This window comes from Mastacembelus armatus, chromosome 9, assembly GCF_900324485.2.
Source record: "Mastacembelus armatus chromosome 9, fMasArm1.2, whole genome shotgun sequence".
In the NCBI taxonomy this organism is placed as follows: Eukaryota; Metazoa; Chordata; class Actinopteri; order Synbranchiformes; family Mastacembelidae; genus Mastacembelus; species Mastacembelus armatus.
The window spans coordinates 23,565,115-23,590,978 of record NC_046641.1 but is presented as its reverse complement, the minus strand read 5'-3'; the positions used below and the strand labels follow the sequence as shown (position 1 = coordinate 23,590,978).

The following is a 25,864-nucleotide window of genomic DNA, read 5'->3' as shown; positions in this document are numbered from 1 at the left end:
AAGCTGAGCTAATAATTACCTGCTCTGTTCTGAGAATAAATCCCAGCGCTTCACAAAATAGTGACATGATTTGGATGGACACTTAGCGCTGTCTGAGGTTTCCCTGGAGTTTTCTCTAACAACCTGAACTGTTTTCAGGAGATACAGGGAATCTGAAATGTGTGCAAGCTACATCTGCAGTGTCGGTGAATGCACACCTCTCAGCACTTTCAAATAAAGCTGTGAGAACTCTAGGACGGTCCCTTAATAATGCAACACACACACACACACACACACACACACACACACACACACACACACACACACACACACACACACACACACACACTCCTTTGTCCTCTTATCTGGCCCTGTGCTGAAACACACACAGAAGAACAGCGTTCCTATAAGCTCCTTGGATTTTCTGTCTCATCCCACAGCTCAGTTGGGCTCAGTTCCTTCGTGAAAGGCGAGCAAACCCAAACCTGAAGTGTCTGTTCTGGTTCTGTTTGCAGGGTGAGACCAAAGTGAAGCGTGCCGGTCAGTGCTGTGATGAATGCGCTGCCGCAAAAGGAAGCTGCTCGTACGAGGGCGCCGTGCGTTACCACGGAGACATGTGGAACGGCACAGGCTGCGAGTTCTGTACCTGCGACCGCGGTCAGGTTCTCTGTCAGAGGGCCGAGTGCGGCCGCGTCGAATGCCCGCAGGTGAGTCCGAACGAGGGAAGTCCACACACACACTTACTCAGGCAGGACAGGACTCATTGGCTAAAGCCAAAGAACCACACGCCAAACACAGGCCTCTTCATTTGTCTCAGCGAAACCACAGCAGAGCAAAACAACAAAACACCATGTTCTCTGGCAGAACAGGTCAACACAACACCCAGAACCACTGATCGATCCCATATACGCACACACACATCCCAAATAGATTAGTCTGACAGCACCTTTCCAGACTTATAGTCCCTTATAGACTCAGAGCATCATAAACTGTAACGCAGGCGTCAAACCAGGCAGCAGCTCAGACAGAAGGAAGCTAATTCAGTCGGGACAGACTTGATTCAAAAACAGGCTTCGAAATAGTTTATAGTCGCCCATTTACAGGTTGAGTACAAAGCAAGATGAAGCTCCACATGCAGCTAAAACCTGTGCTCACCTTTTTCTGTCCTGCTTCTTAAATGTTTGCCCCCATGATGCAAAATGTCAGCTCCCAGAAATCCTAGTTCCTGGCCTTTGAAGGGTTTAGTTAATAGACGATGTCACAGTTGCTTTAGTCACGTTTTCCTACGGTTGTCGCGGTGAATTTCAACGGTTCGCAAAGTCAGATGGAACGATCTCCATCGGTCTTTAGGAGGAAATCCAGGTTTGGTGGAATGAGATGATAGCTGGCTGCTGCCATCACAGATAATCCCCTCAGCTAAAATGAATTCAACTGAAAGACACTGCAGTTTCAACACCACAACCTGGCACAGAGTAAAAAAATATATGACTTACCCTCAGGGACATTAAACCTACAGCAACCTGCGCGTGCAAGGCGTTCCCTGAATGCATCACATATTTTATCTCGGCACAGGTGGCAAAAATACTCACATTCTGTACTTAAGTAGAAAGTACAGATATTTGTGTTTAAATGTAGGGAGGAAAAGAAAAATCCACTTAAGTACAGTAACGAAGTATTTGTACTTTACTTCCCACCTCTGTATCTCAGTAACGTGTCCCCCCTCAGATGAGAACAACACAACACTGGCTTTAGTGTAAGATACTGGATGTGGCAGGTTATTAACCAGTGTTCCCATTGGTACCTTTATCCCTGAATGACCCACTTTGGGTTTGGAGCCATATCCACTCAATATTTCTCATTCACTCATCCACTGTTTTCTTATGTCAAGCAGATTAAATAATATTGCTTTAATATCCCCTGCCACGGCCAAATAAGTCCTCATTAATCACGCTGGATGGTAATAATTACAGCTGGTAAGTGTCATTAGCTGTAAGTCGCATAACTGGCATTCGTCCAGTTATGAATTGAGCAAGGTCACTGTGCTAAGATCAGAGCACGGAGCAGCTTCCACTCTCCACTTTCCACAGAACAATTAAGACAAGGCTACAGGTTAAATGGGACACGCGGGTCAGTGGGCGGAGAAAGACACTGGGCTACAGCTATAGGAGGAGGGTTATTATTCCTGCTCTGATAATGAAAGGTGCAGTTACAGTGTTTTTAGGGTTAGTGGCATGTTTCCATTCAAATATGCTGATCTTTGAATTCCAGTTTTAGATATTTTACATGCATCACATATTATATTTAGGAGAAAACCCACACAGACACAGGGACCACATGCAGACTCCACACAGAAAGGCCCCGGGTCCACCTGGGTTCAGACCCTAATCCTGACCTGCATGTGTTTGGACTGTGGGAGGAGAAAACCCACACAGACACAGGGACAACATGCAGACTCCACACAGAAAGGCCCCGGGTCCACCTGGGTTCAGACCCTAATCCTGACCTGCATGTGTTTGGACTGTGGGAGGAGAAAACCCACACAGACACAGGGACCACATGCAGACTCCTCACAGAAAGGCCCCGGGTCCACCTGGGTTCAGACCCTAATCCTGACCTGCATGTGTTTGGACTGTGGGAGGAGAAAACCCACACAGACACAGGGACAACATGCAGACTCCACACAGAAAGGCCCCTGGTCCACCTGGGTTCAGACCCTAATCCTGACCTGCATGTGTTTGGACTGTGGGAGGAGAAAACCCACACAGACACAGGGACAACATGCAGACTCCACACAGAAAGACCCCGGGTCCACCTGGGTTCAGACCCTAATCCTGACCTGCATGAGTTTGGACTGTGGGAGGAGAAAACCCACACGGACACAGGGACCACATGCAGACTCCACACAGAAAGGCCCTGGGTCCACCTGGGTTCAGACCCTAATCCTGACCTGCATGTGTTTGGACTGTGGGAGGAGAAAACCCACACAGACACAGGGACAACATGCAGACTCCACACAGAAAGGCCCCGGGTCCACCTGGGTTCAGACCCTAATCCTGACCTGCATGTGTTTGGACTGTGGGAGGAGAAAACCCACACAGACACAGGGACCACATGCAGACTCCTCACAGAAAGGCCCCGGGTCCACCTGGGTTCAGACCCTAATCCTGACCTGCATGTGTTTGGACTGTGGGAGGAGAAAACCCACACAGACACAGGGACAACATGCAGACTCCACACAGAAAGGCCCCTGGTCCACCTGGGTTCAGACCCTAATCCTGACCTGCATGTGTTTGGACTGTGGGAGGAGAAAACCCACACAGACACAGGGACAACATGCAGACTCCACACAGAAAGACCCTGGGTCCACCTGGGTTCAGACCCTAATCCTGACCTGCATGAGTTTGGACTGTGGGAGGAGAAAACCCACACGGACACAGGGACCACATGCAGACTCCACACAGAAAGGCCCCGGGTCCACCTGGGTTCAGACCCTAATCCTGACCTGCATGTGTTTGGACTGTGGGAGGAGAAAACCCACACAGACACAGGGACAACATGCAGACTCCACACAGAAAGGCCCCTGGTCCACCTGGGTTCAGACCCTAATCCTGACCTGCATGTGTTTGGACTGTGGGAGGAGAAAACCCACACAGACACAGGGACAACATGCAGACTCCACACAGAAAGGCCCCGGGTCCACCTGGGTTCAGACCCTAATCCTGACCTGCATGTGTTTGGACTGTGGGAGGAGAAAACCCACACAGACACAGGGACAACATGCAGACTCCACACAGAAAGGCCCCGGGTCCACCTGGGTTCAGACCCTAATCCTGACCTGCATGAGTTTGGACTGTGGGAGGAGAAAACCCACACAGACACAGGGACAACATGCAGACTCCACACAGAAAGGCCCCTGGTCCACCTGGGTTCAGACCCTAATCCTGACCTGCATGTGTTTGGACTGTGGGAGGAGAAAACCCACACAGACACAGGGACAACATGCAGACTCCACACAGAAAGACCCCGGGTCCACCTGGGTTCAGACCCTAATCCTGACCTGCATGAGTTTGGACTGTGGGAGGAGAAAACCCACACGGACACAGGGACCACATGCAGACTCCACACAGAAAGGCCCTGGGTCCACCTGGGTTCAGACCCTAATCCTGACCTGCATGTGTTTGGACTGTGGGAGGAGAAAACCCACACAGACACAGGGACAACATGCAGACTCCACACAGAAAGGCCCCGGGTCCACCTGGGTTCAGACCCTAATCCTGACCTGCATGAGTTTGGACTGTGGGAGGAGAAAACCCACACAGACACAGGGACAACATGCAGACTCCACACAGAAAGGCCCCGGGTCCACCTGGGTTCAGACCCTAATCCTGACCTGCATGTGTTTGGACTGTGGGAGGAGAAAACCCACACAGACACAGGGACAACATGCAGACTCCACACAGAAAGGCCCCTGGTCCACCTGGGTTCAGACCCTAATCCTGACCTGCATGTGTTTGGACTGTGGGAGGAGAAAACCCACACAGACACAGGGACAACATGCAGACTCCACACAGAAAGACCCCGGGTCCACCTGGGTTCAGACCCTAATCCTGACCTGCATGAGTTTGGACTGTGGGAGGAGAAAACCCACACGGACACAGGGACCACATGCAGACTCCACACAGAAAGGCCCTGGGTCCACCTGGGTTCAGACCCTAATCCTGACCTGCATGTGTTTGGACTGTGGGAGGAGAAAACCCACACAGACACAGGGACAACATGCAGACTCCACACAGAAAGGCCCCGGGTCCACCTGGGTTCAGACCCTAATCCTGACCTGCATGTGTTTGGACTGTGGGAGGAGAAAACCCACACAGACACAGGGACAACATGCAGACTCCACACAGAAAGGCCCCGGGTCCACCTGGGTTCAGACCCTAATCCTGACCTGCATGAGTTTGGACTGTGGGAGGAGAAAACCCACACGGACACAGGGACAACATGCAGACTCCACACAGAAAGGCCCCTGGTCCACCTGGGTTCAGACCCTAATCCTGACCTGCATGTGTTTGGACTGTGGGAGGAGAAAACCCACACAGACACAGGGACAACATGCAGACTCCACACAGAAAGACCCCGGGTCCACCTGGGTTCAGACCCTAATCCTGACCTGCATGAGTTTGGACTGTGGGAGGAGAAAACCCACACGGACACAGGGACCACATGCAGACTCCACACAGAAAGGCCCTGGGTCCACCTGGGTTCAGACCCTAATCCTGACCTGCATGTGTTTGGACTGTGGGAGGAGAAAACCCACACAGACACAGGGACAACATGCAGACTCCACACAGAAAGGCCCCGGGTCCACCTGGGTTCAGACCCTAATCCTGACCTGCATGTGTTTGGACTGTGGGAGGAGAAAACCCACACAGACACAGGGACAACATGCAGACTCCACACAGAAAGGCCCCGGGTCCACCTGGGTTCAGACCCTAATCCTGACCTGCATGAGTTTGGACTGTGGGAGGAGAAAACCCACACAGACACAGGGACAACATGCAGACTCCACACAGAAAGGCCCCTGGTCCACCTGGGTTCAGACCCTAATCCTGACCTGCATGTGTTTGGACTGTGGGAGGAGAAAACCCACACAGACACAGGGACAACATGCAGACTCCACACAGAAAGACCCCGGGTCCACCTGGGTTCAGACCCTAATCCTGACCTGCATGAGTTTGGACTGTGGGAGGAGAAAACCCACACGGACACAGGGACCACATGCAGACTCCACACAGAAAGGCCCTGGGTCCACCTGGGTTCAGACCCTAATCCTGACCTGCATGAGTTTGGACTGTGGGAGGAGAAAACCCACACAGACACAGGGACAACATGCAGACTCCACACAGAAAGGCCCTGGGTCCACCTGGGTTCAGACCCTAATCCTGACCTGCATGTGTTTGGACTGTGGGAGGAGAAAACCCACACAGACACAGGGACAACATGCAGACTCCACACAGAAGGCAACTCATTTGGGTTTAAATCCACAACCCTCCGCTATGAGGTGACAGTACCAACCACTGTTCCACCGTACCAGAGGGAGTAGTCATTCTGCATATTTAGAAAAAAATAAGTGCTGTCCCACGCAGCTACAGAGGCTTGTCAGCAGCAGATGTTGCAGCTAAGTGCTGCAGACGTCCCGCCTGAACGCAGAGGGACAGAAACTGAGGGTCTGCTCACTAACTCGACATCGGCCTGATCCCTGCAGACAGCTGCTGGCTAGCATTAGCTCCTGGCAGCAACAGACTGCATCAAGTACAATCTGTGCGCTGTTCATTCCACATCCTCACATCTCCTCAACACACAGAGCTCAGATCAGTGAGCAGAGGGCATGTGCACAACATTTGAAAGAAAACACACAGCACAAATAAAAAAAAATCAACTGGGAAATGTTCTTTAATATTATATTAATAATACACGTGATATAAATGTGATTTATTCAGGCTTAGATCATTAGAAGTGAATATTTTTTACTATTCTTTGTTAAATATGGTTCTATTTAGTTTGTGTTCTTCAGCTAAAACATTTGAAATAAATAATTAGCTGAGACAGTTAAATGCAATAGACAAAGACTAAGAAAACCAGTTTTGGAACCATCATGTGTAGTAACTGGATAAGATGCAGGTCCCGACTATAAAAACTACAACCTTTGGAGTTTACTTGGTGTTATTGACTCTGTGTGACTGTCTCAGCTGCTCTTGTGCAGCTTGTTGCGTCTCAGGCTGACGGTTCATACCTTTAATGAAATGTAACCTGAGCAATGACGAGAATCTAATTTTCTTTCTCTCTTTTTAATCTGTTTTCTTCAGGAGTCTGAGCTCGTTCACATGCCGGGGAAATGCTGCCCAGAGTGCTCCTCCGTGAAGCCTTCCTGTTCACATGAGGGCAAATCCTACAAGGTACAGACCCAGACTTTACTGTGAGTGTGTTGGTACATGAACCTGAGAGGAAAAATTAGACGAGAAGTTGTTTTTTTCTTTGTATAAACTCAGCAGAGTGTCAGTGCAGAGAGGAGGCTGCTGCACAAACACCCTAATATATCAGCATTAGCTGAGATAAATATATAAACACAGACAATTAAAGCTGCAGTGAGACAGAAAATGTGTGTATCAGGACAAAGCTGTCAGATTACTTTAGCCGCTCAGAATCTCTTTCTTATTATTCTGGCCCGCTATCTTTTAGAGTGCCATCTACTTCATTATTTATAGACCAGACCTGGCAACCCAGAATGCAAAGGCTTTAATTTTTTACCTTAGCAGCCAAGGGTGGGTGCTCATGAAATGCCACAGGATGGTCAGCCAAGGCCAAGGCTTGGAGCGAGTGTAGTGAGGGCTGTTACCCCCTTTTGATTGGGTTTTCCTCTGTCCCCCTGAGGAACTCAGTGCACCAGCAGTAAACAGAACAGAGACACACAGCAGCTTATGACACACCTGCACACATCGACGTGTGTGTTTCCAGATGGCATTTGAGTTTGTGAGGGAGGGAGGAAGGTTAAAACAGCAGGTCTGTGACAAGATGATTAGTATTTTTAGTCGTTTGTTGGTTTGTCAGTGAGAAAGTTGTGATTTACTTCAGGGATAACAAACTCAGTGAGCTCTGACCCGTCACCAGGTCGTTTCTGTGACAGACGTTCCTGCTGTTCGACTGACACTTCGCTTCTTTCACTTTGAGAGTTTTTGGGAAAGTTGTGACTGTCCTCATTTAAAACTGACGCGTTCGGCTAATTAGCATTCAGCTCGGGGCCTGGTCTGTGCCGCTTCTTTTTTAATTGTCATTCAGTTTCTTCAAACCGTCTGTTGTTCGGTGTTTTCAGTATTCTGTCCATTCCCTGGAAATGTCACAATTTACATATAGTAAGAACAACTTCTGGATTCCCTGGGTCTTGGTCTAATTAAGGATTCTACCTCTCTCTCTCTCTCTCTCTCGCTCGACCTTTGTGCAGGACCTGGCTCGATGGGCTGATGGTGACTGCAGGGAGTGTGAATGCCGTGATGCCCAGGTCACGTGTTTCCTGCGTTCCTGCCCCACCTGCCCACCCGGCACCTTGGCTGTCGACCAGCAGGGCCAGTGCTGCCCCGAGTGTCACCAAGGTTTGTCGCTGCACAGGACGGCGGGTGCAGATGTGTGTGTGTGTGTGTGTGTGTGTGTGTGTGTGTGTGTGTGTGTGTGTGTGTGTGTGTGTGTGTGTGTGTGTGTGTGTGTGTGTGTGTGTGTGTGCACTCCTGTAACATGCCTAAGGTTTAATTCTGTCTGAGGTGACTTCGTTTTAACAGCAACATGTTTTTAAAGGCGAGTCTTTTGGTGTTTGTGTAAAACTCCAGGATGAATCATTCTAAGGGAGAAGTAGCCCTCACATAGTCTTATATCTGCAACTTACACTATTATGGGATGAAGTTGCCTTTTACCTCTTAACCCTTTAAATCCTAGGCCTATTTTTTAGAACTGAACATTGCATTCCCATTAACCCATAATGAAATGAGTAGATCTCTGCAACCACAAGGTCTAATGTTAAACGTGCTTTCATTTGAGGTGCATGTTGCGTGTTTTGCATGAAGTGTCTTGGCAGCAGAGTTGGAAATGTGGGGAGTGGGTCGACACGGTGGTGCTGTGCGGAGTTTGATGCTCAGTAATTCACTGAGTTGTCATTTGTGTTGTGTTTGGGGCATGTAAACAAGCTTTATATAGTCTTGTAGCCCAGCTTCTGCTGTTTAATCAGACGTACAACATCACTATATTCTTTTGCGATTAGTGCCTTGTTTCACACTGTTTGCTACCTGCTCCCCAACAGGTGGCTGCTCAGACTCAAAGGGTTAATTTCCTGATAAATCCAGCTTTACCTTTTGATTTCATACATTTATCAGAATCCTTTTGACAGAAGTGACTCTCAGACTGTGTTTATAGGCATAAAAGTACAACTAGATAGTGATAACGTGTATGAATGTCATACTTCTTCATGACGTACTTCTAAATCACTGTATTTGTAATTTGTATTCGTATTTATATTGCAGTTTAGTGCAACTGCAGCCACAGAAACTTCTGTTTGTATGATCGATGATGTGTGATATCCGGGTTTGCTGTCATATGTTCCATTAGGAAAAGAACAACACTGTACATCACCATGTGCTGCACAAACAACTGGGCTTTGTTTCAGTCTGGGTGTTTTTGCTCACGGTCACCAGAAGTCTCTGAAGGATGGGAATTAGGGCGTCACAAGTAAATCAGGTTCACATGCTCCTCTGTTTACTCCTGATCCAGGTGGCTCAGACACATTTCTCCTGCTCAGGTGTATTTGAGGCTTTTGTTTGTTGGTTGAGCTCATAAAAACAGTCTGAGCGAGAGTTTATAGATACATGTGTTGGTCAGGACAAGATCCACATTGTCCTTGGGGACGAGCTGCCGTCTCCTCACTGCCTTTTGATTTTGGCTTTAGTTTAATCCATCATTTATATGGAAGCCGTTAATTCAACATGTGCTATTAAAAATTCATGTACGCACCCAGGTCTATACATTACTACTGGAATCCTGTTAAAAAAAAAAAAAGCAGGCAGTGGTGATGTGCTTTGAATTTCTGGGTCCGTTCTGCTGTTTGATGCCATGATTTATTTTTACTGTTCAAACAATGACGCCGTCATTTGAAGCCGAGCGACTTCATGTGCGATATAAAAAGAGCTGGATGGTACAATAGTTAAAAAACAGTACAAACTTTCTGAAGGCAGAGCTGCTGCCGCCGCCGCCGCTGCTGCTGCTGCTGCTGCTCCACCACCCTGGGGCTTTAAAGTTACATTAAATGAAAAATGACTTTCATTTAGTCGGCCAATTTTCCATGGCAGAATCTGCACCTGTTCAACAAGAAATGAATGCAAAACAGGCTTTTGTTTTTGTAGAGTATGGTATAAAGGAGTTGGTCTTTCCCTTCAGCCAATAAACACCACAGATAGCAAAAGTTAAGAAAGAACAAAGTCTCTCTGAGACATTCAGTTATGACTTTAAGCCACGGGGTCACATCCCAGCACCTGATCCAAGGCTGATCCATCTGTCTTATGAAAATTGGTAAGACTGTCAGCAATTAGAGCTAAACAAACTTATGTTGTTTTCTAATATAGATAAATACTCCAACAGGCAATTAAACAGTGGTGTAGCATTGTTTGGCTTTATGGAGACTTATAATTAAGTTTGGCTGCACGAATGAATAATTAGAGTTGGGCAGGAGAGACATTTTTTCATTTCACAGTACAAATGGATTGTTTGAGGCAACAGTAGTTTATGAGGTCGAACTGGATGAGGTAATTGTTGTGTTCGGTGTCCCTCGACATCCCTCCTGCCCATTTAGAGCATTTTTTACAGCTGCATATTAAAATATCTGAAAGCTAAAGACACTGGATATTCTCAAGCTAATGCAGAATCTAATTAGTCCAAGAAACAACAGGAGGGTCAAGAAAAAGGGTTTGAAATACTGAACCATCAGTGTTACCTTTACCAAATGGTTTTAGGTGTCTGTGTTAGCAATGACTGTTTATGTTAGAAACTTCAAGAACAAACAGCCCAGGCTGCATGAACCCCGACCGCTCCACCCCCAGCCCCTGTCACACCTGAGCGCCTCTGATCATCACTGATCAATGAGATCTACAAGTGTGTGTCTTTTTTTTAATCTTGGCTTTCTCCTCGAGGCCTGTGCAGAGAACACGGCCCCTGGAGTGTTAGCTGACGGGTCCTAATGAACAATTCAAAGCTCTTCACTCACACACGAGTCTCAGAAGATTCATGTCTCACCCCGACAAGCTAAAACACTCTGGCTGCTTTTCTTTGACTTTACCATCATCATTTGAAGCTTTTTGTCCCAAACTCTTTTCTAGCTCCTCCATGATTTGATTTTGTCCCGGTGCAGCTTCTCACTTTGCTCCATTTGCCTCTTTCTGTCTTCATTGGCTCCCTTTCCCTTTCCAGCAGTATATAAAGTACTTCAAATTAGAAGTACATAAGGTAGTTAACCTCAGCTACCCAGCGGTATATAAAGTACTTCAAATTAGAAGTATATAAGGTAGTTAACGTCAGCTACCCAGCGGTATATAAAGTACTTCAAATTAGAAGTATATAAGGTGGTTAACGTCAGCTACCCAGCGGTACATAAAGTACTTCAAATTAGAAGTATATAAGGTGGTTAACGTCAGCTACCCAGCGGTACATAAAGTACTTCAAATTAGAAGTATATAAGGTGGTTAACGTCAGCTACCCGGCGGTATATAAAGTACTTCAAATTAGAAGTATATAAGGTAGTTAACGTCAGCTACCCAGCGGTACATAAAGTACTTCAAATTAGAAGTATATGAGGTAGTTAACGTCAGCTACCCGGCGGTATATAAAGTACTTCAAATCAGAAGTATATAAGGTAGTTAACGTCAGCTACCCGGCGGTATATAAAGTACTTCAAATCAGAAGTATATGAGGTAGTTAACGTCAGCTACCCAGCGGTACATAAAGTACTTCAAATCAGAAGTACATAAGGTAGTTAACGTCAGCTACCCAGCGGTATATAAAGTACTTCAAATCAGAAGTACATAAGGTAGTTAACGTCAGCTAACCGGCGGTATATAAAGTACTTCAAATTAGAAGTACATAAGGTAGTTAACGTCAGCTAACCGGCGGTATATAAAGTACTTCAAATTAGAAGTACATAAGGTAGTTAACGTCAGCTACCCGGCGGTATATAAAGTACTTCAAATCAGAAGTATATAAGGTAGTTAACGTCAGCTACCCGGCGGTATATAAAGTACTTCAAATTAGAAGTATATGAGGTAGTTAACGTCAGCTACCCAGCGGTACATAAAGTACTTCAAATCAGAAGTACATAAGGTAGTTAACGTCAGCTACCCAGCGGTACATAAAGTACTTCAAATCAGAAGTACATAAGGTAGTTAACGTCAGCTACCCAGCGGTATATAAAGTACTTCAAATCAGAAGTATATAAGGTAGTTAACGTCAGCTACCCAGCGGTATATAAAGTACTTCAAATCAGAAGTATATAAGGTAGTTAACGTCAGCTACCCAGCGGTATATAAAGTACTTCAAATCAGAAGTATATAAGGTAGTTAACGTCAGCTACCCAGCGGTATATAAAGTACTTCAAATCAGAAGTACATAAGGTAGTTAACGTCAGCTACCCAGCGGTATATAAAGTACTTCAAATCAGAAGTATATAAGGTAGTTAACGTCAGCTACCCAGCGGTATATAAAGTACTTCAAATCAGAAGTATATAAGGTAGTTAACGTCAGCTACCCAGCGGTATATAAAGTACTTCAAATCAGAAGTATATGAGGTAGTTAACGTCAGCTACCCAGCGGTATATAAAGTACTTCAAATCAGAAGTATATGAGGTAGTTAACGTCAGCTACCCAGCGGTATATAAAGTACTTCAAATTAGAAGTATATGAGGTAGTTAACGTCAGCTACCCAGCGGTACATAAAGTACTTCAAATTAGAAGTATATGAGGTAGTTAACGTCAGCTACCCAGCGGTATATAAAGTACTTCAAATTAGAAGTACATAAGGTAGTTAACGTCACAGACGTCTCTCTGTCTGTGAATCCCCACGATGATTTTCGTGTCTATAAATAGAGAAACAGTTCTCGTCCCTTTTCCGTCTCGGGCCATGAATCTTCCTTAAGCCTATTAATCACAGTCGTCCACAGGCCCTCAGGTCTGCAGCCTCTTCTCTCATTGGGCAGTTCGCTCCCGACGACCACGACCTGAAGTCGTGCGTGTTCAGCTCCCATGGGAAACTCTGTAGATGTGAGTTTTTGAAATGGTCCAGCTCTGCTTGGCTTCAGATGAGTCTCTATATACATAAAACAAATAGTATTTATGCATATTTGGGTTCTGTTTCCAGAAGACAGTGTTCAGCCGGGGAGATTATGTTGATGCAGATTTGTGTCTTACACGACTGAACAGATCAAACGCACTCACATATGTGCAATGTGCACAATCCATTTCCCCGACACTCAGCAGGAAGTGACAAATGCAGGAAACGCAGCTTTATGAAAATAGGTTTCATTTCACGGTGCTTTAGGGAGGGAAGGAAACGCATCACCAGACCTGAAGAAACAGTCAAATCAGTGAAGACAAAACAAGATTAGATCAATAAATGCTCATTTCCCACGGTTTTAGTTTGTGTATATATAAATAATATATATATAATACTGGGATTTTGCATTATTATGCATATTTTGCATGTTTGTTTATTTGTGTAGCTTAGATACTTAGACTCCATTACAGTTTGCACTGTGCTGCATAATTCAGTGTCTTTAACAACCACTGTTTTAGTTTAATAATCATCTGAGGTGTTTGTTAAAAACAGGCCCAGGTTTCCTGAAATGAATCGGATCCATCCCGTGTTTATTTCTGCCCAGCACACAGTTAAGTGAACGAATCCCCTCACATTATTTCATGTGTTTCAATCAAACAAACCTTTTATTGTCTCAAATAAAGAGTCTCGTGATTGGAAATTTGGCAGCGGACCTTAAGGGTGAATTACTGGATGATACTCAGCCTTTTAGTGGGAATCAGCAGCCAAGTGCTGGTGAATGTTGGTACATTGGGTTATTTTCCAAGGCAGTGAGGCAGGTAGCCAGACCCGGAGGTCGAGCTTGTGCTAACAGTCCGACTGGCAGGTGACTTTTTCCTCTCCTGCAGTGATGCTGGATGAGAGTCTTTCTGCCACATATTGACACAATAATCAGGTGGAGTTGCTCCGTTTGCTTTCGTGCACCTTTGCCGTTAATCACGGGCTGCGGTTTTTAATTTTGTGCTTCAAGGATTCCGGCTCCCTGTGCTTGTGAGGGAATTAAAACACAGAGCGTGAGCGTCGAGGCAGCCTCCTGTAAACAACACCTTGTATCGAAGAGTGTGGCTGCTGAACGTGTGCTGTAGTGTGGCTTTATCCTCGAGGGGGAAAATCCAATTCTGGTTCACTCCCAGCTGTCGCAACAAACAAGGAATGCTCTGTGACTCGTATTGTTATAAACTCATTTGTTCCCATTGTTTAACCTGCAGGAATGACCTGTTCGCAGCAGTCGTTCAGCAGATCCCAGAATATACTGATGGCACGAAGCCTCAGGGCTGATTAGACAGAGAAACAGTTGACTGATAGCTGTAGTGGGTCGGAACATGGACCGCTCAGTGGACTCACAGTCCTGGTTTCTCTCTGCCTCCCTTTTCGGGCGCTGAAAGATGAGTAGAGAGGTTGACATAAAAAGAGGTATGAAAAAGAGAACGAGTGACAGACGGAAAGAAAATTGAATGGAGAGTAAAAACGAAGCAGGGAAGAAAGAGTTCAGAGAAGCAGAATAATGAGAGGTGCTCGGCTGAGAGAAGGAAGTACTTAGAACGGTATTTTCTGGCTTAATGACGGTCTCATTGGCGGTTTAAGTGATCACATCCATCTTACTCATAGTTTCTTCAACTCCTCCTTTTTCTTGTCTTTTTCTATTTTTCCACCTTATAGTCTTCATCTTGTCTGTTCAGTCCTATGTTTCTTTTTTCTGCCTTGTTCTGCTGTTTCACATTAATCACACCCTGCGTGTAATCCTGATACAACTTCCATCCATCATCTAGACCCCCTTAGTCCTAACCAGGGTCCCAGGGATCTGCTGGAGCCTATCCCAGCTCTCTTTGGGTGAAAGGCAGGGGTCCACCCTGGACAGGTCCCCAGTCCATCACAGGGCCACATAGAGACAAACAACCTCACACACTCACACTCACTCCTATGGGCAATTTAGAGTCACCAATCAACCTGACATACATGTTTTTGGACTGTGGGAGGAAACCAGAGTACCTGGAGAAAACCCACACAAGCACAGGGAGAACATGCAGACTCCACACAGAAAGGCCCCTGATGGGTTTCAAACCAGGAACCTTCTTGATGTGAGGCAACAGGGCTAACCACTAAACCACCAGCAGCAAAAATCAAAAACTTTGATTTAGTCTCAGCACAGTCATTGTTGCTGCTTTAGTATTTTAAGTCTCTCGGATCCTTAGAACTTGACTGGTTCTTGTTTCTTCTGCCCTTGTTTCTAAATATACTTACACACATTTATGGCACATTGCAAACCCACAGTGAGACCTGACCCGAATTTACTCATAAACTCCAGTTTAGGTCCAGCACCTGAAATAAGAGCTGCTGTTGTCTGGAGCATTAAGGTGCTTTCTAGATGCAGTGAGCTGTGACCTGGGGGGCCTGATATATTCAGGCTGTAAAAGGCTTTTACTTCTTTCTTAACATTTAGTTAATGAAAAAAAACTGGGACTTGGGACTTTATGTGCAGTTGGTTGATAAGTCAGAAAAACCTGTGCTCATGTGTTGTTGTTCACGTGTTGGGGAACCAAGGAGAAAGCACTTGAACCTGTTGTCTGACTGTGGAACCAAACGCACTGGGTGGAATTTGGTGAAAAATCAAATGTGTGTGTGTTTTTTTTTCTGCCACTGCCTGAGTTTCTCTGCAGAGCCAAATCTCTTAGATAGAATTTGCATAAAACGTAATGTCACTCAGTGAGATAGAGTGACTTCAAATCTTCAAGTGGTCTTGCGTTCCCCAACAGTGTCTGTGCTGATATTCAGAGTCAAATTAGCATGAAATTGGCTGTTGGTTTGTGTCTGCCTCCTTTCCAAACCTCTAAATGAAATAAATCGTGCTCTGTTCTTCAGTCCAGTGCCACCCAGACTGCCTGTCATGTTCGATGACTCCCGACCGCTGTGAGAGCTGCAGGGACCCGAAGGCCTTCCTCCATCTTGGCCGCTGTCTGTCCGTCTGTCCGGGCGGCTTCTACGCCGAGGGACGAGTGTGTGCAGGTAGGACTGTGTGCGCCCTTTATCTGACGATTATCTCGCTTTTACGCTCAAATCAAATCACATGCTCTTATAACGACAAGATTGTAGCTTAGCTGGAAAAATAGTGGGGACAGAGGCAAATATGAAACTTCAGTGAGGAAAATTAACCTTTAAACCTGTGATGTGCATAAAAACGTGCAGATCTTCTTCTTAGGATCATAACCTGGTCAGAACATAAAGTTAACCCACTCACCAGGACTTACAAAGTCATTGCTGATCGAGTATAAAGTAAAGGAAGAAGGACCAAAGGTCAGATCACTTCCCTACAGATCTGAGAACGTAGAGTTACGTGTGTTGGATCTTACCACAGCAAAGCAGAACTTTCTCATCACTGCAAAGTGAAGTTTGCTTTTACAACCTTTTATAAAAATCCACCTTTTGAATCATTTACTAAACATTTAACTTCTACTTTTCCTGCCTGTTTGCGTCGCGTTCACCTCACTCGAAAACAAATGCGCCACCTTGACCGATCACTGACCCGCGACAGCCGTGATCTTCTCAGCGTTTCACTGCAGTGAATTCCCTCCATCACACTGACCTGCTCTCCTCCTGAGCCAGATGTTTACTGCCCACAGCTGTTCACGGCTCTGTAAACATGCAGACACACACCAACCAGATAAAAATATTAAGTTTGAGCGCTAACAGGCCAGTCTTTAATAAGTGTGCTTGGCTCCTGAACGGGCGGCTTGTGTGTAGATGTTCCTGGTGTCGTGATACCTATTACAGCACGTTTACAAAATCTCTCAGCTTAACACAAGAAGGAAGCTCCCAAACACGGAGTTAAACCTGCTCCTGTATGAAGAGTCTCACAACAAAAATATGTGATTAATGTGTGAAACATATCTAAAATATAGAAATACAGTTAAAAAGCATCACAACAATATTGGATTCCTCAAAGAGATGAAGAGAAGTATTGATGCTTTAATGCTGTTCTACATTTATGTCTAATAAACTAATATTTTACTTTATTAGAAGGACTTTTTTTTGTATGTCCAGCTGCAGATGTTTCGTGTTAATTTGGAGCGTTGTCTCACACAGATGATGTTTATGTCGTGGTCCTTTTTGCTGCAGCTTTTCCCAGCATTCATCAGCACCTTGAATTTCTAAATAAACCGATAAGATGTGCGCGCTCAGTCTCCCACTGTCAGTCCCACATCTGTGGGCGACAAAAGTAAAGCCATGAGCGTGAACTCGCGTCGTCGATAAGATCGTCTCTCCCTCAGACGCCCTTCGTCTGTTTTGAAATCAATTTCTGTTTTCACCTTGAGTCTGTCGTTCTGCCACTCTTTGTTTCCCGTTCTGCTAGTGTCCATCTATCATCATCATCATCTTCACCCTGATTGCTCTTCCTCCTGTCTCCACGTCCTTCAGTCTGGCTGCAGTTTCTGTCTGTGTGGGTGGGTGGGACCTTTATTGTGGGTTTAGCTGCTTTTATTCTGTAATCTGGAGATTTGTCATTAAAAAATAAAAAAGTCTCCTGCTCCACGTTCCCTCCTGTTCCATACTGATTCCCTTATGATGTTTATGGATTAATCAGATTCCATGGACTCATCAGTGTCTGCTGCTGAAGTGAATGATCTTCCAGGGTGTTTTTAATCACAATCCTTGGATGAAACAATGCATTCATTATTTCTCCATGATGCTGTTCATCTTTAGCGGATGCGTTGCTTCAATTAATCTGCACCACTTTCTACTCCACATTTCAGAACGAGACCTGGCTTTGTCTTTTTTCTCAAGTCCATCAGGTTTGCAGCCCGCCTTTGTTTTGGCGGGTGCAATAATTAAATCAATAACAACTCTGTTTGCACTTGTGATGCTGACAGCACTGTGGGCCACTTAGACAGGTGCAGCCGAACCAGATAAAATCCACGTTAGTAACTAAGTTTTAATGTGAAAAACGATTTGCAGAGTTTACAGTGAGGTTTGTTGTTTCAGGAGGGACATTTCTTTTTCATCTCTTTTCAGTGTTTAGTTCAGATTTGACTTGACGTCCCCCTTGTGTTCCTGTGAATCCTCAGTGTTACTTCACTGCACGTTCTGGTTCTGTGGGCTCTTTATCTGCTCTGAGCGGGCTAAGCTTTCACAGGCAGTGCTGCAGCCGTGAAGAAAGCTCAGATAGCAGGAGAAAATTAAATTTTGAAGTGACTGACAGACTCTTCCCCTCTTTTCCGTCTCCTCCACCGCAGCCTGCCAGTCATCCTGTGCCACCTGTTCCAGCAGGTGGGACTGCCAGTCCTGTGGCTCTCAGCTGCCCCTGCTGAGCACCGATAACAGCCAGTGCCTGGATACCTGTCCTCCTGGTTCCTACCAGCACGACCACACACGCTGTCGCCGTGAGTAGCACATGTGACTTAACCCTTTCCACCGCATGAGAACTTCACAAACATCTTGATATATTTTCTTGTTATCACTAGTTTGTTTGTGGCGTCTTTCAGTCGACTGCTGAACCGTTGGCACCGTGCATCCACAGTTCAGCAAACAAGCAGTTTAACAATGACAACGGGGCTCGTCGGTTGGTGCATCACAGTGTTAGCGAGGCCTCAGCTCAACTGAATTGTTTATCAGAATAATCCCACTGCTTGTTTGACAAAATGACAAAGGGCAGATCTCTCCAGGCTGCAGGAATTATTGCTTCAGTGTCCTTCAACAAAGCCAGAGAAAGTCATTGTTCGGAGGCACAGCGGTAATCAGATGTGCACTGATTGTGGAAGCCTTTTTGTTACATACAGGCTGAACTGTAGGTGCATTGTGGCTCAGTCTCCAAACAGACAGACCTGAAAAGTTAATTGAGTTTGTTTTTTTTCTGTTTTTTTTTTTTTACAAAGAGTTATTTCTTTTTTAACATTACTGCAAATATTCCTCTCTCTCTCCTTTCTGTTACTGCTCTTTGTGTTCGCACTCAGAGTCTTCCAAAACCAATTAGTGCTCGAAAATAGATCTGAAATAGAAAATGAAACTGACTTGAAAATTGCAGTTTTTAATTTGGCATTTTATGTTTTTTATTCCACTCGGTTGAGTTTGTTTTAGCGTCAGTGCTGCTGCTTTCTGCTGCCATGAGTCCACATCCACAGGAAAGACCTGGAAGTTTGTTTAGATCCCAGGACATAATCCTTTTTATTAAAGACCCATATCATCACATCCACTGCTTATTGATTTATCTCGTCTCAGCTCATTACTTTGGTGTTACGTGTGAACAAACACTGGAATACTTTAATAATGACGAAAAACACAAGTCTTGAATTTGATAAATACATATTATAGAATAATGAGTAGCAGGACTTCTCTATCAGCAGTTAACTTCCATGGTTGCAAATCCATATTTGCTGCTCCGCAGTTATAAACTTTGTATTTTCTCACAGCTTCCCCCCCCCCCCCCCCCCAACATCATTTATACAGAAAAGACACATGGATTGTTATTTTCTAATCCCACGAGACTCTGCAGCCCTGAAATTAGATAAAAGTCAGACGGGGTGCTGGGTGCTGCCGTCTGGACTGATACTGCAGGATAAATACACATTGAGAGGCATCTACATTCACTGCTACCAACCAATCTACCACAGAGGTCTCCAGGCTGGACACATAAATAAAATGGTGGCTCAGGGAGCTAAACCCCTGTGGGCATGCTAATATGGTCTGAGCAATCTGACTGAGCGTTTCCGTCGAGTGGGGAAGACCGGCTGCGGCTCCCTGGGGACGATAGGTCGCAGTGGCCGGGATGAGAGAGATGGGGATGGGTGAGAGAGCAGAGTAATGTGATTACGCCCTGGCCAGCTCTGCCGCTCAATTTCACACCTTAATGAATATTGTCAGGAGGATTGGAATTCCACACCACAAGCACTTTGGATGGTTTTAAACAGGATGTACAGCAGCATCCACTGCAGAAAGCAGGTTTTGTTTTATCCTGCATCTTATGCAGCTCCATGTCCAGTCGCATTCAGGAAGTCCCACTTCATGCATTTATGCTGCTTCTCTCCCACTTTGGTGCCAAATACATTAATGACATCCATTTTCCTCTTTTGCATTAATCCAGCACCAGACCTGAGTTAAATTCTACAGATATTTCATTCTCAAATGCTGCACGGTAAAATTAATAGAGGGGCAGCTGCTGCTCACGACATCTCCTGTCATGCATTTATCCCTGTCCAGTGCTGCAGGAAATAGTGTCCTCTGTGGAGCAGAATTCACAGCACGGAGTCCTGCACGGCCAACAAGCAGCAGAACATTTCCTTTAACCCTCAGCTTTAATCGGAGCGATGCCTTCTGGTTTTTACCAAGCACTTTTCTTCTGGGGTGGAACAAAGGCGCAGCAGTGGAAAGTGGACCTGTGCCTGTAAATCACAGGGTGCTTAGGTCAAGGCTATTAGGGTGGATTTAGCCTGAATGGACTCCTGTTGCAACGCTTGTTTGTGGAGAAAAATCGAAGGAAGGAATAAGAGAAGAGGAGGTGGAGGAGATGGAGGAGATGGAGGTGACAGCGGTAATGAATGTGCGAGGTGTTTGCAAGGTGCCGGAGGCATTTTCACTGGATTATAGTGTTTGTTGGCAAAGAGCTAGGACCACCCAGAGCCCGGTGCATCACTGCAGGCCTCCCGGACTCCACCTCTGGCTTAGGACTGAAGGCTTTACTGTGTCTGCTGCTGCATTTATTATTGTGGTGGACATGATTCTGTCCAGTTCTTGTTAACTCCCTTTAAAAAAATCTTCTTCAATACCTCATTTTAATTGGCCAGATTTAGAAGCCATATTGTAAAGCAGAAATTTCCAAGGGAGCAGATAACATTGCCACTTTGCTGCATGGAAATGATCTTAATATATATATAAAATATATATAATCACGCAGTACAGCCATAAATACATATTCCCAGTATCTAGATTAAAGCATCAGCATCATATAAGTCCTTTTAAAGAAACACAGAAACTTCTTCTTCTGTGGTTCTGTGACAGCACAACTGCATCTGCACTGCATCATGCAGTTCTGTCCGTAGCGGACGATTGTGCACCACATGATTTATGTTCAAAGCATCAACACACTGTAGAAACTGGTGTGTCTCTTTGCGTAGCAAAGGGGAACGTGAGTATATTTAGGTCAGAGTGATGAATGGGCAGCAGGTCCCATCACAGACAAGCAATCAACACTCACATCCTTCTGAAACACAACCAACCTTTTACACATCCAACGTGTCCTACTCCTCTTTTTTTTCATTCTGCTGCAACCGTGACCTGATTTCAGATAAGTAGCAGAAAGTGTGTGGATGAAAACAGACCCTAACTGTAGCTAATTTGTCATTAGCATGATCTTTGCATGAACTTAATACTGTAGTTGTTATCTGATGAAACTGTACAGACTGAGAACCTTAAAGGAATAACTCAGTGCTCCATAGATGAGGATTTAGTCCAACTCTGGTCAAACATGAAAGAAAATGTTCTTAATGCCCTGTGGCTGGAGAAAGCAAAATAATAATAAATCCTACAACACCCAGGATGCATTGCGTCAACTTCCTGTTGAGCTGTAATGGACGAGTATTGGATTTTCTGCTGATCACTGAGGAAGGTTTTAGTCCTCATGGGGTCCAGGTTGGAGTTTTTTTCCAAAGAGCTCTGCTCACAGGTCACACAGAGGTCACAGGTATTAAAGATGTGGTGTGGAAATCAATCCACATGATTTCTGATCACTTCATGTTGACAGATGAAGCTCAACGTCTTTAGTCTTCGTCCTGGTTCCCTCTTTGTTTTCCACCTTTTTGTAAACGTAGAGAGAAAACTGACCTATGGCTGAGCAGCTGTTTGAATCCAAAGGTTTTTATTACTCAGTCTTTAAAATGAGACTGAAATTCATCCACAGAGTCTTTAGGATCTATGATTGTATGAGGCCAGCAGTATTTATGTGAGTGCATTTGTGACAACAAATGCTGCTGTTGGCTTTGATAGTCTACATTTTTATTCATGACAACTTCACTGCTGTTCTGAGCGTATCATGACCTTCCTTTCACATCTCACCTGAGAAGAAAAGCTTTTGAAAGAGCCCTATTCTCTTTCTTTCTTTAGAAACCTTTTCGGCATTCATAGCTGTTTTTTGTTAGATATGATTTTCACAGCGCGAGCGAGTGAAGAGCGAACACTTCGCTTTGTGAAACCTCAAGAAAGCCGTGAGAGATTTAATCAATACGAGCTTGACTTCATCGTCCAATTTTCCCCCCAGTTATTTTGCATTTGAGCTTCATTGTGAATGTGGCAGCGAGGAGCCGAGGCAGCCATGACAACAGCACAGTTTCACTGCCTTCCTGTCCCTGTTTTCTAAAAAAAAACAAACGCTGTATGTGCTTCAGTGTGGACCTCCTCATAGTGTCGGTGTGGAAGAGCTGATTTTCCTTCTGCGTGTTTGCAGAGTTAAATCTGCAGTTTGAACCAATGTCTGGTGTCGTTTCTGTGTTGTTTAGCAAATACACAGTTTTTAATTCTGATAATCTCACAGGGACATAGAGACATTACGGTTTTCACTCTCAGTGACCAGGTGTCAGAATAAAAATTCAAATCACACCTGATTCCTTTTCCAATTCCAATCCACAAACAGGGATTTTCCCCCCAAAAGCTCCTGTTTTATTTATATATTTCACTAATATCATTCCAAAGCTGCTTTCTCTGTGCTCAGTTTAATTGCTGAATCTCTCATCCCATCTTGTTTTATCACTGGTTATTTGGGCGGTGACTGATTCATCTCAACCCCTGGTTTATGCAGAGTAGGAGGTTTTTGGCAACTGGCCTGCTAGGATTACATTTGCTGATAACTCTGCGCTTCAGGGCTGCACAGAAAAATAAATTGCTTTCCTGCGAGGGCCAAGGTAAAGGACATGTAATCCCCTTGTTGGCTATAACCGTTTTTGGAGGAGGGCTGTGTGCGAGCGAGAGTGTGCGGTGACCCGTTCATACAAATGTAGGAGCCTCATCTTGAACGGAATAATTGTAGATACATTCTTTTGCACTTTTGCTTCATTTGCAAGAGGAATTTTAAGGAATTTCCCAGCTGAAAGAGACGGTGGCTCTTACTGAATAACTGAGTTTTTGTTTCTAAATGATTCAGAGGGGGATGTTCCAAAGAAACCACTGACTGAGTCTATGCTCAGACTAAAGTTTCTGCAGGTCGGGGTATCCTCTCGTTATGGGGAGAAGGTAACGTGGCCCCTCTTGAATATTCACTGAGAGGAAGAGGGAAGGAGAGACATTAATATTGAACGTGGGGTGAACATAGGAATAAAGGCATGAGGGAAGGAAACACAGAGAGAAAGTGAGATGACAAGAAACCCAAAGAGAAAGAGGCCAGAGGGCTGAGGCTCCAAAAAGTCTGGGACAGAGAGGAGAGAGCATCATGGGAAGAGCAGGTGCTTTAGAAACTGAGAGAGAGAGAGAGAGAAGATCGACAGGGAGATGATGGCAAAGGAAGTAGGAAGAGCTGAGGAGCATAAAAATTGAAAAGTGGGACAGGGAACTATTTCACCTGTCAGTCTACGTGGCACAGTGGAGGAGGGTTTCCAACTTGAACTCTTTTCACACCAGACTTTACTCTTCTCTCTCATTTCCTGGGATTTCTGTTTCCCATTCATTTAAATCTTTCCAACTAAAAGACAGTTGATCTGGTCATGAGTTCCCTCCCCTCCCCACAGATCACAGCTGAGCAGTGTGCTGGTTCTCAGGGGCTGAAATTTGATGTATTGCACCAAAAAGGAACCATTTCCTAAACTAATATGACCATAAACAGATTGATAATGGATAAAAATAGTCTAAAAAGTGGTGTTGCACTTTGAAAAGTCGTCATTTAAACCACCTGCAGTCAGTGATTTAAATCCCCACGTCGACACAAAAGACTGATTCATCCAGCTGCAGTGAAAAAAGTATGAAAACCCTGTTTGGTTGGTGCTTGGTGGCCATTTTTCTCCCTGGATGGAAAGTGAAAAGTAAAGATTCAGACAGGATTTCGTTTTATTTTGCACACACACACAAGAATGTGGCACAAAACACAACAAAGCAGGCAAGTGTAAATCCTGTATCGAGCACGGACAAGGCACCATGTGCAGTGGACACACTTGGGGCTACAGTGCATTATGTAATTCAAGTCTGGAAACTGTATGTGTGGATGGAGATGAACAAAACTCCTGTTAAACCGTCGCAGTAAGGAAACAACACCAGCATATATATGTGCTGTGCTGCACAGGTTTGAAATTCTTTATTGTTATATCTGGATCTTAATTTGCATTAAAGTACCCAGGCTGATTATATATTATATAAGGCTGATTCCAATAGCTGCCGTGATTTTTGGAGGATAATGAATTTGCTGTGTTTGGTCGATGCCTCACATCGAGCTGCCTCCTTCCTCTGTTTCTCCACATCTCACCGCTGGGACAGACGACTGAGTCTCAAACATGCGAGCAGGTGCTGCTGTTTGGCTCCATGTGTGTTAGCGGGTGGCAGATCGTAACTTTAATGAGCTACGGACACTGTGTGTGGACATGCATATCTCAGCTGTGTGGAGCAACAAACAAGTCCTGCACTTAGTCCTAAAAACACATTGAAATCCATCTTCCTGCTGAAGAACCACCTATAGAGGGACTCTGACCTATAGAGGGACTCTGACCTATAGAGGGACTCTGACCTATAGAGGGACTCTGACCTATAGATGGACTCTGACCTATAGAGGGACTCTGACCTATAGAGGGACTCTGACCTATAGAGGGACTCTGACCTATAGAGGGACTCTGACCTATAGAGGGACTCTGACCTATAGAGGGACTCTGACCTATAGATGGACTCTGTTCTGATGCGTCTGTGTATCGTCTAAAAAACGAAAAACCAACCAGCCATCAACCGATCATCTTCAGTCAGACTTAAACAGCTGAACATCATGGGAAGTAAAACTAACTGCATGACAGTTTGAAGGAGAGTGTTTGAGTGTTTGATCAGACAGAAAAGCTGTTGTGTGTTTTCAAGATGATAAAGGATGAAGGAGAGCGAGAAGACGTGAATATTGTTACCTGAGGACAATAGGTATCGCAGCACGAGGGGGATCAAGAGATTTATCTTTCCACGATAACGTGTTTGGTTAACTCCTGGCACATCTGGTTAATTGAGTGAGATTAAATGAGCTACACTCCTCAGATCTAATGCCGTCTGAACTCTTCTCTTTTCATTTCTTCTTTCGTTACCTCTTGACTTTGACTCTCCTTCCACTTCTTAACCTTTGAGCCCAGTGTCTTTTCCTGCTCTCTCCTCCACACTCAGCCTTTATTTACAGAAAATCACAAATGAGCTGGAGATGGTAGAGCATCGGTCAGTCCATTTAAAGAGACTCCTCCACCTTGGTAACGCTACTTTAAATGTATTTTAGTCTGCACTGATTTGGTTTATTCTTCTAATCAATACAGAACGCTCACTATCTACAACCTCATGACCCAGAATTGCTTCAGACTTGTGGCTCCAAAGAGTTTTCCACACCAAACTTCCATTTGTACCAAATTCACATCTGTACCAGCTTCTCTTCTGCTCATTCGGAGTGTTTAGACTGAGCTCAGCAGGGACTGAAGGGCTCTCTAATGCATATCTAACTCTGGGACTAAAACAGAACTGGTTTGTGAATGTTCATGAGAAAGAAAACAGAGTTAGCCACTTCCTGTAGCCACTGTGTACGTGATATGAAATAAGTGAGCTAAGACATGAATACTGGTAAGATGACGTAGAGTGAATTCACAGCTTCAGTAAATGTGTTTCTGTTCTGTGCACCAGGTTGTCATGAGTCCTGTGCCGAGTGTCGGGGGCCGAGCCAACGGGACTGTGAGGCGTGTTCGGACCCGGCGGTCTTGCTCAAAGATGGAGAATGTGTCCCCGACTGTGGTGCAGGTTTCTACAGTCAACAAGGCGTCTGCTACGGTAACGCTGACACATCATATCATGAGCTTAGGAACG

General features: G+C 45.1%; 1 protein-coding gene across 4 annotated transcripts in view; it reads left to right on the top strand.

Moving 5' to 3' along the window:
• The window catches only part of fras1 (Fraser extracellular matrix complex subunit 1), a 184,682-nt gene that overhangs the window by 64,674 nt on the left and 94,144 nt on the right, over window positions 1-25,864 (top strand). For 3 of the 4 annotated variants that reach the window (XM_026321900.1, XM_026321899.1, XM_026321898.1), the window contains exons 9-14: window positions 495-686; window positions 6,843-6,932; window positions 7,976-8,123; window positions 15,731-15,874; window positions 18,100-18,246; window positions 25,685-25,828. In XM_026321900.1, the coding sequence (XP_026177685.1) occupies window positions 495-686; window positions 6,843-6,932; window positions 7,976-8,123; window positions 15,731-15,874; window positions 18,100-18,246; window positions 25,685-25,828 (865 nt within the window). The remainder of the gene's footprint in view (window positions 1-494; window positions 687-6,842; window positions 6,933-7,975; window positions 8,124-15,730; window positions 15,875-18,099; window positions 18,247-25,684; window positions 25,829-25,864) is intronic. The other variant, XM_026321901.1, reaches the window with a different exon arrangement.